This window comes from Humulus lupulus, chromosome 9, assembly GCF_963169125.1.
Source record: "Humulus lupulus chromosome 9, drHumLupu1.1, whole genome shotgun sequence".
NCBI classification, from domain to species: Eukaryota; Viridiplantae; Streptophyta; class Magnoliopsida; order Rosales; family Cannabaceae; genus Humulus; species Humulus lupulus.
The window spans coordinates 100,385,492-100,396,139 of record NC_084801.1 but is presented as its reverse complement, the minus strand read 5'-3'; the positions used below and the strand labels follow the sequence as shown (position 1 = coordinate 100,396,139).

Here is a 10,648-nt window from a genome sequence, read left to right as displayed (position 1 = left end):
GATGTTGTAGAATTATATTGACATTGCTACAACAAAAATGTCTAACTTTGCGACCCATTTGATTCCATTTTCCTCTGCAACCATAAGCACATTAAACCATCAAAAACCAAAATCTAAAAAGAGAGATTTACTATGTATATATATATATTTCTTTAATTCTTTTTTTATTTATTTATTTTTTCTTTTCTCTTTTTTCTATATATATATATAGTTTGGGTTACTTTACAATTAAATCTCCAAACACCACAACAACCCCAGTTGTTACATCTTCTTCATGGATCCTCCAATGAGATTGAGCACTTGTTTCGCTCAACCTTTCCACCCCAATATTGCTTGAGTCTTTGGCCATTAACCTTGAATTCTCTTTTGGAGCCTTCTTCACGCAATTCCACTGCTCCATAGGGATACTCCTTAACCACCAAGAATAGACCCGACCATCTTGACTTGAGCTTGCCTGGAAATAGCTTCAAACGCGAGTTAAAGAGCAAAACTCTCTGGCCCTCTTCAAACACTCTTGGTTGAATATGCCTGTCGTGCCATCTTTTTGTCTTCTCCTTGTGAAGTTTGGCATTTTCATAAGAGAATAAGCACATCTCTTCTAATTCATTCAGCTGCAATAGTCTTTTTTCTCCTGCAAGTTGCATATCCATGTTGAGTGTTTGAATAGCCCAATAAGCACGGTGCTCAAGTTCCACCAGTAAATGGCAAGCTTTTCCAAACACCAAAGGATATGGTGACATCCCCAACGGTCTCTTGAAAGCTGTTCTATAGGCCCACAATGCATCATTTAACCTCTTGGATCAATCCTTGTGGATGGGATTCACCACTTTCTCAAGGACACATTTTATCTCTGTATTGGACGACTCAGCTTGCCTACTAGTTTGGGGACGGTATGCCTAACCTGCTAAGAGTTTTAGGCCGGGACTTGGTCAAGAGGGTCACGGTGCTAGAGGTCGCAGCTTGTGTCTCCATGCTCCTCCTGGAATTGCCTATGTCTCCTCTATGGGACGATATATGTTCTTACGGAATTTATTACTTGACACGACCACGTATACTTGCATGCATATTTTAACTTATCAAGTTTTCGGCGTCGTTGTTGGGGACTAATAACAAATATTAAAATTAATTGTTTTTCATTTTACTTTGGTTTTATTCTAACGTTTTCTAATTTAAGTTGGTTTTAAATTTCTCAATTTCAAGTGGTTTAGTTTATGCGACGTCACGATTCAAATATGCTAGTGCCTGTTGATCTTGAGATTAAGAAGAACTACAAAAGAAAGAGAAAACAAAAAAGACTAGAAAGAATGGAACAAAATGTTAATAATGTTCCCAACAACAATCTAAATCAGGGTAATGAGGGTAATGCTACAGTTGAGGCAGACCCACCTCTAAAGGACTATGTACTCCCTGCTGTTACAGGGATACACTCTAGTATTCACACCTACTATAGAGGCAAATAATTTCGAGATCAAGCCTTCAATCATACAAATGGTTCACAATTGCGTTCAATTTGGGGGGGGTACCTAATGAGGATCTGAACCTCCATATTACAAACTTTTTGGAGCTATGTGCTACTTTCAAAATGAATGGAGTAAGTAACGATGCAATCCGTTTGAGGCTATTTCCATTTTCTTTTAGAGACAGAGCTAAAAGTTGGTTGATTTCCCTGCAAGCCAACTCCATTTTCACATGGGAGGACCTTACCCAAAAAGTCCTCGCTAAGTATTTTCCTCCTGCTAAAGCAGCCCGGGTTATAGGTGAAATAAATAATTTATATCAATTTAAGGGGGAATCAGTATACGATGCTTGGGAAAGGTTTAAAGAGGTGTTTTGGAAATAAATTTTGAAGTGGTTGGATGCTGGTGTTATTTATCCAATCTTGGATAGTTCTTGGGTAAGCCCGGTACAAGTGATTCTAAAAAAGGGTGGAATGACGGGTAGTCAAAAATGAAAACAATGAGTTAATTCCAACTCGTACAGCGACGGGGTGGAGAATTTGTATTGATTACTGGAAATTAAACAACGCAACAAGGAAATACAACTTTCCATTGCCTGTCAGGACATCATTTCTATTGCTTCCTTAATGGGTATTCCTGTTATCATAAAATACCTATTGCTCCCGAAGGCCAAGATAAAATGACTCACTTGTCCTTATGCTATGTTTTCTTTTCATAGAATGCCATTTGGATTATGCAATGCTCCTGCTAGTTTTCAACGATGCATGATGTCAATATTTTCTGATATGGTGGAAAAGAGCATTGAAATATTTATGGATGATTTCTCAGTCTTTGGCTCCTCATTTGACATGTGTTTACAAAATTTGGAGAATGTGTTAAGAAGATGCGAAGAATCTAATTTTCTCTTGAATTGGGAAAAATGTCACGCCATGGTGAGTGAAGGAATTGTTTTTGGCCATAAGATTTCAAGCAAAGGCATAGAGGTAGATCGTGCAAAGATATCAACTATTGAGAACTTGCCTCCTCCAATTTCAGTAAAGAATGTTCGAAGTTTTCTTGGACATGCTGGATTTTATAGGAGGTTTATTAAAGATTTCTCAAAGATTTCTAAACCCATGTCTGCTTTATTAATGAATGGAGTACAACTTATTTTTGATGATGATTGTCGACGTGCCTTTAATACTTTGAAAGAGAAATTGATCACTGCACCGATCGTGGTACCATCGAATTGGGAATTTTCTTTTGAATTGATGTGCGATGCGAGCGATTATGCATTAGGAGTGGTTCTGGGACAGCGAGTTGACAAGGTATTCCGAACGATTTATTATGCTAGTCAAACCTTGAATGATGCTCAATTAAATTATGAAACTACTGAGTAGGAATTAGTTGCAATTGTATCTATGTTCGATAAGTTCAGGCCATATTTAATTGGTAATAAGATTGTCTACACAAACCATTCCATTATTAAGTACCTTATGACCAAGAAGGATGCCAAACCCCACTTGACTCGATGGGTCCTATTATTGCAAGAGTTTGATATAAAAAATTCGTGACAAAAAGGGGACAGAAAATCTAGTTGTAGATCATTTGTCTAGATTTGAAAAAGAGGAAGATCCTAATGAGAAATAGCTACAAATTGACCTGTATGAACAGTTATTTTCCATTGAAAGTGAAGAAAAACTACTGTGGTTCGCTGATTATGTCAATTATTTGGTAGCTAAAGTTGTGCCTCCGGACATGTCAAGGTAGCAACTTAAAAATTTCTATTTGGAAGTTAAGCATTATTATTGGGATGAGCCCATTCTCTTTCATCGCTAAAGTTGTGCCTCCGGACATGTCAAGGTAGCAACTTAAAAAGTTCTATTCAGAAGTTAAGCATTATTATTGGGATGAGCCCATTCTCTTTCGTCACTATGCTGATCAAATAATTAAAAGATTTGTCCAGGAAGAGGAAATGATTTCCATTCTTACTCATTGCCATACTCTACATTGTGGTGGTCACTTCAGAGGAACAAGGACAGCAGCAAAAGTTCTGGAATGTGGGTTTTATAGGCCTACATTATTTAAAGATGCTAGTGCCTTTGTCAAGAGTTGTGATCGTTGCCAAAGGATAAGTAACATATCAAGAAGAGATCAAATGTTGATGACTGGAATTCTAGAAGTTGAGTTGTTCGATGTGTGGGGAATAGACTTTATGGGACCTATCCCATCATCCTATAATAATAAGTACATTCTGCTTGCAGTGGACTATGTTTCTAAATGGGTGGAAGCTACGGCAACTCCTACTTATGATGGTGAAGAGATACTTAAATTCCTTCATAAAAATATTTTTACCCAATTCGGTACTCCAAGAGTAATTATTAGTGACAGAGGAAGTCATTTATGCAACAAGTCATTCACTACTCTATGCGCTCGTTATGGAGTTCATCATCGAAAGGATTTGTTCTATCATCCACACTTGCAAATTGTCAAGAAGAAGTGTCAAATCGGGAGATAAAAAGTATCTTGGAGAAGACAATAAATACATCAAGGAAGGATTGGTCGAAAAGGCTTGATGATTCACTCTGGGCATATCGCACATCCTTCAAGACTCCGATCGGTATGTCACCATATCGATTGGTGTTTGGAAAGGCATGTCATTTACTGGTGGAACTTGAGCACAAAGCTTACTAAGCTATAAAAAAGTTGAACGTTGATCTCTTTATGGCAGGACAGAATAGGCTTATGGAGTTGAACGAGCTCGATGAATTTCGGAATGAAGCCTATGAGAATGCAAGGTTTTATAAAGAAAATTATAAGGCATTTCCTTATAAAAGGATACTTAGGAAGGATTTCCAAGCGGGAGACAAGGTGCTATTATTTAGTTCTCGATTGAAGCTTTTTTCGATTAAATTGAAGTCGAGATGGTCGAGACCATACACAGTTGTTGTCTCATTGCCTTATGGAACAATGAAAATTCATAGCGAGAAGACAAGACACTTTAATGTGAATGGTCAGAGATTCAAGCACTATTTGGAAGGTCCGGTGGAAAAATGCAAGTCTGTAATGATCTTGGAACTCCTATGAATTGGGTGTTCAGTGTCCGGCTAAATGACGTTAACGATAGCATTGTAGGAGGCATTCCTATAATTTATTTTTGTTTTTGTTTTAATTCTTAATTAGTTGAACAATTTTATTCAATTTCGTTTTGGATTTGTAAAGATTCATTTTTTTATTTAGTTTTTGAGTAGGATGTATGTAGAAACCATGCAATTCGTGAAAATGTAGTTTGAAAATCATCTGGAGGTCAAGTCGCGACCTTAAACGAAGTCAGAGAGCTCATAAATTAAAGGAAGAAGCGGGTTGTGACTTGATCTTATAAGTCGCGGTGCAATAGGAAGTCAGAGAGCATGATAGTTTTGATGGAAGAGGCGGGCCGCGACTTGCTACAACTGAGTCGCGATGCCTACATAATAAAAATTCGAGAAAGAATGAGGCGAGCCATGACTTGTTATTGTTGGGTCGCGGAGTGCCTCCATCAGGAAGGGAAAACTCAGTATAAACCCACTTTCTCTCAATCCATAACCCACATTTCGAATATTTTCTCTTTCAAACCCAATTTTTTTAAATATTTTCCCATTCTCCCTTCTTCCTCTTCCCTAAAACCACCATAAAACCAAACCCACAACTTCATAGATTCATATTCCCTTCCTTCCTTCTACTAATCCAAACCCTAGATAGTTTTATATGTGGCATTGAAGATAGAAGGATATTTGAAGAGTGTGGGCAATATCAACAAATCAAAGGCAAGTAAGTCTCTAATTTGCTATGTTCTACAAGTTCTTGGTTTTAAGTAGTTTTGTGATAGATAGACAAGAGATTTCATTGTAATTTTGGGGAAAATTGTTAGTCTATATTGAGTTCTTTGAGTTGGTATTATGATTTGCCTATTGTTGGGGTGTTATTTAGTTGCGAGAAGTAAGAAAATTAAGAGGAACTGTTGCAGAATGTTTGTAATAACATTTGGAGAATTTTGTTATTATGGAACCAAGAAAAAATCTCGTTAGGGCTACTTCATCTAAAAATCGCCCTCCACATCCTGCAACCAACCACCACAACCACAGCCAGCCCCACCACCACCACCACCCCCTCCTCAAGAGTTTGACACTTCTAGATTCATTAGTAAAGATGCCTTTGACCATTATCAAAGGTTGTCTCAACAACAACTCATTCAAGAACGGGGGATGGAATATCAAGACCAACCGTATCTTCAGGAAACATATGAAATCATTCGAGCCAAAATTAAGGGTCGAAATTGGCAGAGTTTTGTGGACCATCCAATGACCAAGGCTAATTGCTCCATGGTTTATGAGTTCTATGTTAATTTTCTAGGAGCGGTAAAAAGGAAGCTCTTTGTGAGAGAGATATGGGTGGAGTTTCATATTGATAATATCGATGCCTTATATGGATTACCGATGTTGTCCCAGGAGGATGATGAATACTATCAGATGGCCTATTATAGTGAGATCGATTGGACTGATGTGGCTGAAATATTGGGCATTCTCTGAGCTAGTTTTGTGATGCAAGATGGGCAACTGAAGAATTTCAGAAGGTTTCAAATGAACAGAGTGGCTAAGGCTTGGACTATTTTTGTGAGTGTGAGGCTTATGCCAAATACTCACCTATCTGAAGTTGGACTGATTCGTGTCTCCTTGTGTATGCCATTAAGAAGGGACTCTCTGTGGATATTGGACGAGTCATACGCACTAGTATCCACGACTTGTGTCAACTGAGTACCACTGCTGGTTTTGGGCATGGTTCAATGATTACAGATTTATATGAGGTGTGGGCAGTGCCTAAATACCCCAATGATATTTATAGGAAAGCAATGGGGCTTGTTTCTCGAGCTTTCGTGTTCAAGTTCAACGCACCATATTTAGAGCCTCCTACACCACAACCCCAGCAAGAGAGAGTTGAAGAAGAGGGAGATCGCGATAATGAACCAGCCAATGACAATGTTACACAAGAGGAGGAGAGGAGAGGAGCTTATCCTCAATTTATGGCAATTGAGGCACCACTGAATCCGCACTTTGCAAGATTGGATTATATTATTCGGCAAAACCAACATACCCATAACTATTTGAGGGAACTTCACGATTATCATCAAGCCCAAGCGAACTAGAAAAATGAGTTCGTTTACTGGTGGTCTAACCAAGAGGAAGACAAGCATTATATTCCTTATTTACCACCATGGCATCCTTTCCAAGACCCACCACCATTTTGAGATGATTCGTAGCAGGTCAGTTTTCTTTCCTTAACTTTTATAAAACATTGGGGACAATGTTTAGTTTAAGTTTGGGGAAGGATTTAAAAACTTGTGTCTATTGTTTGTGTTTGTTTTTAGATTATTTCTCTATGTATTTTTGTGTTTTTTATGTTTGTGAATAGGTTGTGAGTCATTGTTTTCTTTTATGTCATTTCGAGTTTTAAGTTTTAAGTTTGAGTCTAACATGAATTTATTGTGAACCATGATTGCCAATGAAGATAAAGTGAATGATAGATAGTATAATTCAAAGAAAATGAAATCATGAAAACTTGTGTAATTGTGTAATTGGTTAACTGCTTTTGTGTTTCACTTTAGTGTGTCAACATACTTAGAAAACCTTTTCATGCTTTATGAGCTGTACAGTTGATTTTTTCAATGCATATTGTATAGTGGATTGTATAGTGGGAATTTGTAAATTCTAGAACTTACTTATTTGTTATTTAAGGCGAAATAATACATCATGCTTGTTTGGAAAAATGATTTAGGCCATTTTTGGATCGTTTGAGCCTTTCTTGCCAACCCTGAAATTTATTTTCCATTGATCACCCTTGTTGAGCCTAATTTTGTACCTTTTTGTTCTGAGCCACTAATAAAGCCTAAGAATTGAAACCTTGATATAAATCCTTCCCTAAAGATATTATGACGCACATGATGACAATATGGTTGGGATTTGTATTGGGGTCATTTGGGGAAAGCTAGTGGGATTCGGAAAAAAAAAATAGAGAGAGTACATGTACAAAAATTGAAAAAGAAATTTTCTTGTTTATACATGAATTACACTCGCAATGTATAAAAAGAAATAAGTTTGGGGGATTGTAGTTTGTATCTAAAAAAAACAGAGAATAAATTCATATATCTCTCTCTAGGTCAAAAAAAAGGGGGGAAATTATTGGGGGGTTTATTAATGGGGTGGAAGAAAAAGGTCATGTGCTTGTGATAACTTTAAGCTTAAAAAGCCTTTCTTACCTACCTTTACCTAAGCCATTTAATTACAAGCTTATAAATTCCTATTGATTTCTAAGCACATTTTGGTGTATATTAGTGGATAATGGCAAATAAGTAAGCATATGGAATACATAATTGGTCAGAGGTATGCTTGGTTGAATTTCGATATGTAATGATGAATTTACTGTGTTATTTATTGAGTATGACTAGGTTGTCTTAAATGTTGACAGGTTAAAGTATTTTAGAGTAGCAGTTGACTGAAAATCTAGGTTAAGATTAATGTTTAGTAGTTTTCTAAGAATTATGCGATTTATGTTCATGATTTAGAGGCACTAAAAATTGTGGTTCATGCAGGTTCATGTTAAAAGTTGTGTTGTATTTGGTATAGTGTTGTTTTTGTGAGTTGAGTCATTTGTTCGAGGGCGAGCAAAGAGTATGTTTGGGGGAATTTGATAAGTCTAGTTTAGGGTAGTTTTATAATGTGTTTTAGTCTTATTTTTTAGTCAAACTGTGAGTTTTGTATGGTATTATGTTTTTGTTTGTTTTGTTTTTAGGTTTTTGCTATGAATCACGGGATGGAATGGGAAGGAGCGGGGTTGGTGGATAAAAATGGGAAATTTTATGATATTTATAATCATTTGGCATTAGTTTTTATCATCCAAGGGAAGTCGAGATGATTTAAGGTGGAGAAAATAGCTATAAAATTAAAATTGAGCGTAAGAGGAATTTGGGCCGCGACTTGGTCAAGCAAGCCGCGGCTCAGCAAAGACAGAGGCTGCCTAACCTACTGAGAGTTTAAGGGCCGCAACTTGGTCAAGAGGGTCGCAGCATTAAAGGAAACAAAGGCAATTCAAGAAGGCGCATGGAGACATGGGTCACGACCTGGGTGAAGAGGGTCGCGGTGCCTGAAGGTCCTGACGAATGCTAAAGTGCCTCAGGTCGCAACCTAAGAAAGGCCAAGTCGCGGCCCGCCTTTGCCAACAAAGAGGAATTCATTTTTTTTTATATATATAAATTAAGACTTTAGGTTTTAAAATGAGTTTGGTCAGATTTTTTATTACGAATTTTGAGAGCAATTCTGATTCTGAGACATTATTTTTCTGCAATTTCATATTTTTAATTCTACTTAAACTTTTGAATTGTATGAGTATGGATAGTTGTTTTATGATTTTAGTCATGTTTAGTATGAACTAAAACCTCTATCCAGGGGTTAATGTAGTCACTTGAATTTTGATTTAATTTTATTATGATGTTCTGTTGATTCTTCTTCTTTATTGTAATCTATATGATGTTTGTCTAATTTTATTAAATACTTGATCACTATTTGCTTGATTTATGATTTTGATTCAAAAATTGAATATGCTATTTTTTTATAGACACAGGTTACATATTGGACGAGAGTACCTGTATGACTTGTGTAGCAATTAGGTTACCATTCTTAATGCATGTTATGTGTTTAAGTTTATCACAAAGATGTAGAAAACTTGCATATAGGTTGAGATCTTATATCTTGAAAAAGAATAGGAATCGATTTTTATTAACCTGCTATTAGAATAAGAAGAAGAGATTTAGAACTGATTAGTAAAATTAATAGAATGAAAAGTTGATGAAATTAATTCCCTAGGCTTTTTGTTTTTGATTTTTTTCCTTTGATTCATTGTTCTATTTACAATTATTTAAATTGTGTTCGTAGTTTAGATTTATTCATCTTAATTTTAATCAACAAATAGAAATTGAAAAGCGATTATTGGTAATTGGTTAATAGTCTCTGTGGGACAATATCTATTCTTACATAATTTATTACTTGACACAACCACGTATACTTGCATGCATATTTTAATCGATCAGTGAGTTCCTCTAGAATTCCCTCCACAAGGTGAAGAGTGGCAATGGTGTAGGATATCATCCATCTCTTGCTCAGGGACACATCTCCTAATCATTTGGTCGGCTCATTGTTTGAACAAGTATGGCTCCTCCAAAAAGCAGTGCCTCACATCATGCAAAAACTTCTTCTTCTTCTGTTGGCTTGTCAAATCCAGAGGTAACAATCAACTAACCAAGTAATTAGCAAAATCTGCAAACCAAGGAACAACTTGAGAGTGGTTTAACTCAAATAATTGCACATCTAGGAATGTCTTCTTGATGTGAACTAAAGAACTTGATTCCTTATCACATTCCATTCTTTATAAATGATCTGCCACTTGGTTCTCCACTCCTTTTTCTATCTTGAATTTCTGCATCAAACTCTTGTAGCAAAAGCACCCATCTAATCAACTGAGGCTTAGCATCCTTATTTTCAATCAAATACTTAATGGCAGAATGATCTGTATAGACTACTACTTCGGTGCCTGCCAAATAAGACCAAAACTTGTCAAAAGCAAAGACAATAGCCAATAGTTATTTTTCTATCGCTGTATAGTTAAGGTGAGCACCTATCAGAGTATGACTAGCATAGTAAATTGAGTGAAAAACTTTGTTTCTTCGCTGCCCCACCACCGCTCCCACAGTAAAATCACTTGCATCACACATCAATTCAAAAGGCAAGTCCCAATCTGGAGCCACAATAATTGGTGCTGAAACCAATCTATTTATCAAATCTTCAAAGATTTTCAAACATGCTTCATCAAAATGGAAAGGTGTGTCCTTCTCCAATATGTTTCAAAGAGGCTTAGAGATCTTGGAGAAATCCTTTATGAACCGCCTATAGAACCCTGCATGGCCAAGAAAGCTTCTTATGTTCTTTACTGAATTAGGGGTGGGAGCTTTTCAATAACCTCAATCTTGGCTCTATCAACTTCAATACCATGCTTTGATACTTTGTGGCCCCAAACAATACCTTCCTTAACCATAAAGTGACATTTTTCCCAATTAAGGACAAGGTTTGTTTCTTCACATCTTTGCAATACCTTAGCCAAATTACTCAAATAGTCATTGTAAGAAT

At 36.6% G+C, this 10,648-nt stretch overlaps 1 protein-coding gene across 1 annotated transcript; it reads right to left on the bottom strand.

The window, feature by feature from the left end:
• Positions 1 to 272: 272 nt before the first annotated feature.
• Positions 273 to 740, bottom strand: LOC133799889 (uncharacterized). The gene has a single exon (XM_062237877.1). It carries the CDS (start codon positions 738 to 740, stop codon positions 273 to 275), a length of 468 nt encoding a protein of 155 aa, XP_062093861.1.
• Between the last annotated feature and the right edge of the window lie 9,908 nt (positions 741 to 10,648).

Bases quoted from the DNA above. Each gene is read 5' to 3' on its own strand.
- LOC133799889 (XM_062237877.1), bottom strand. From the start codon at position 740: ATGTCACCATATCCTTTGGTGTTTGGAAAAGCTTGCCATTTACTGGTG.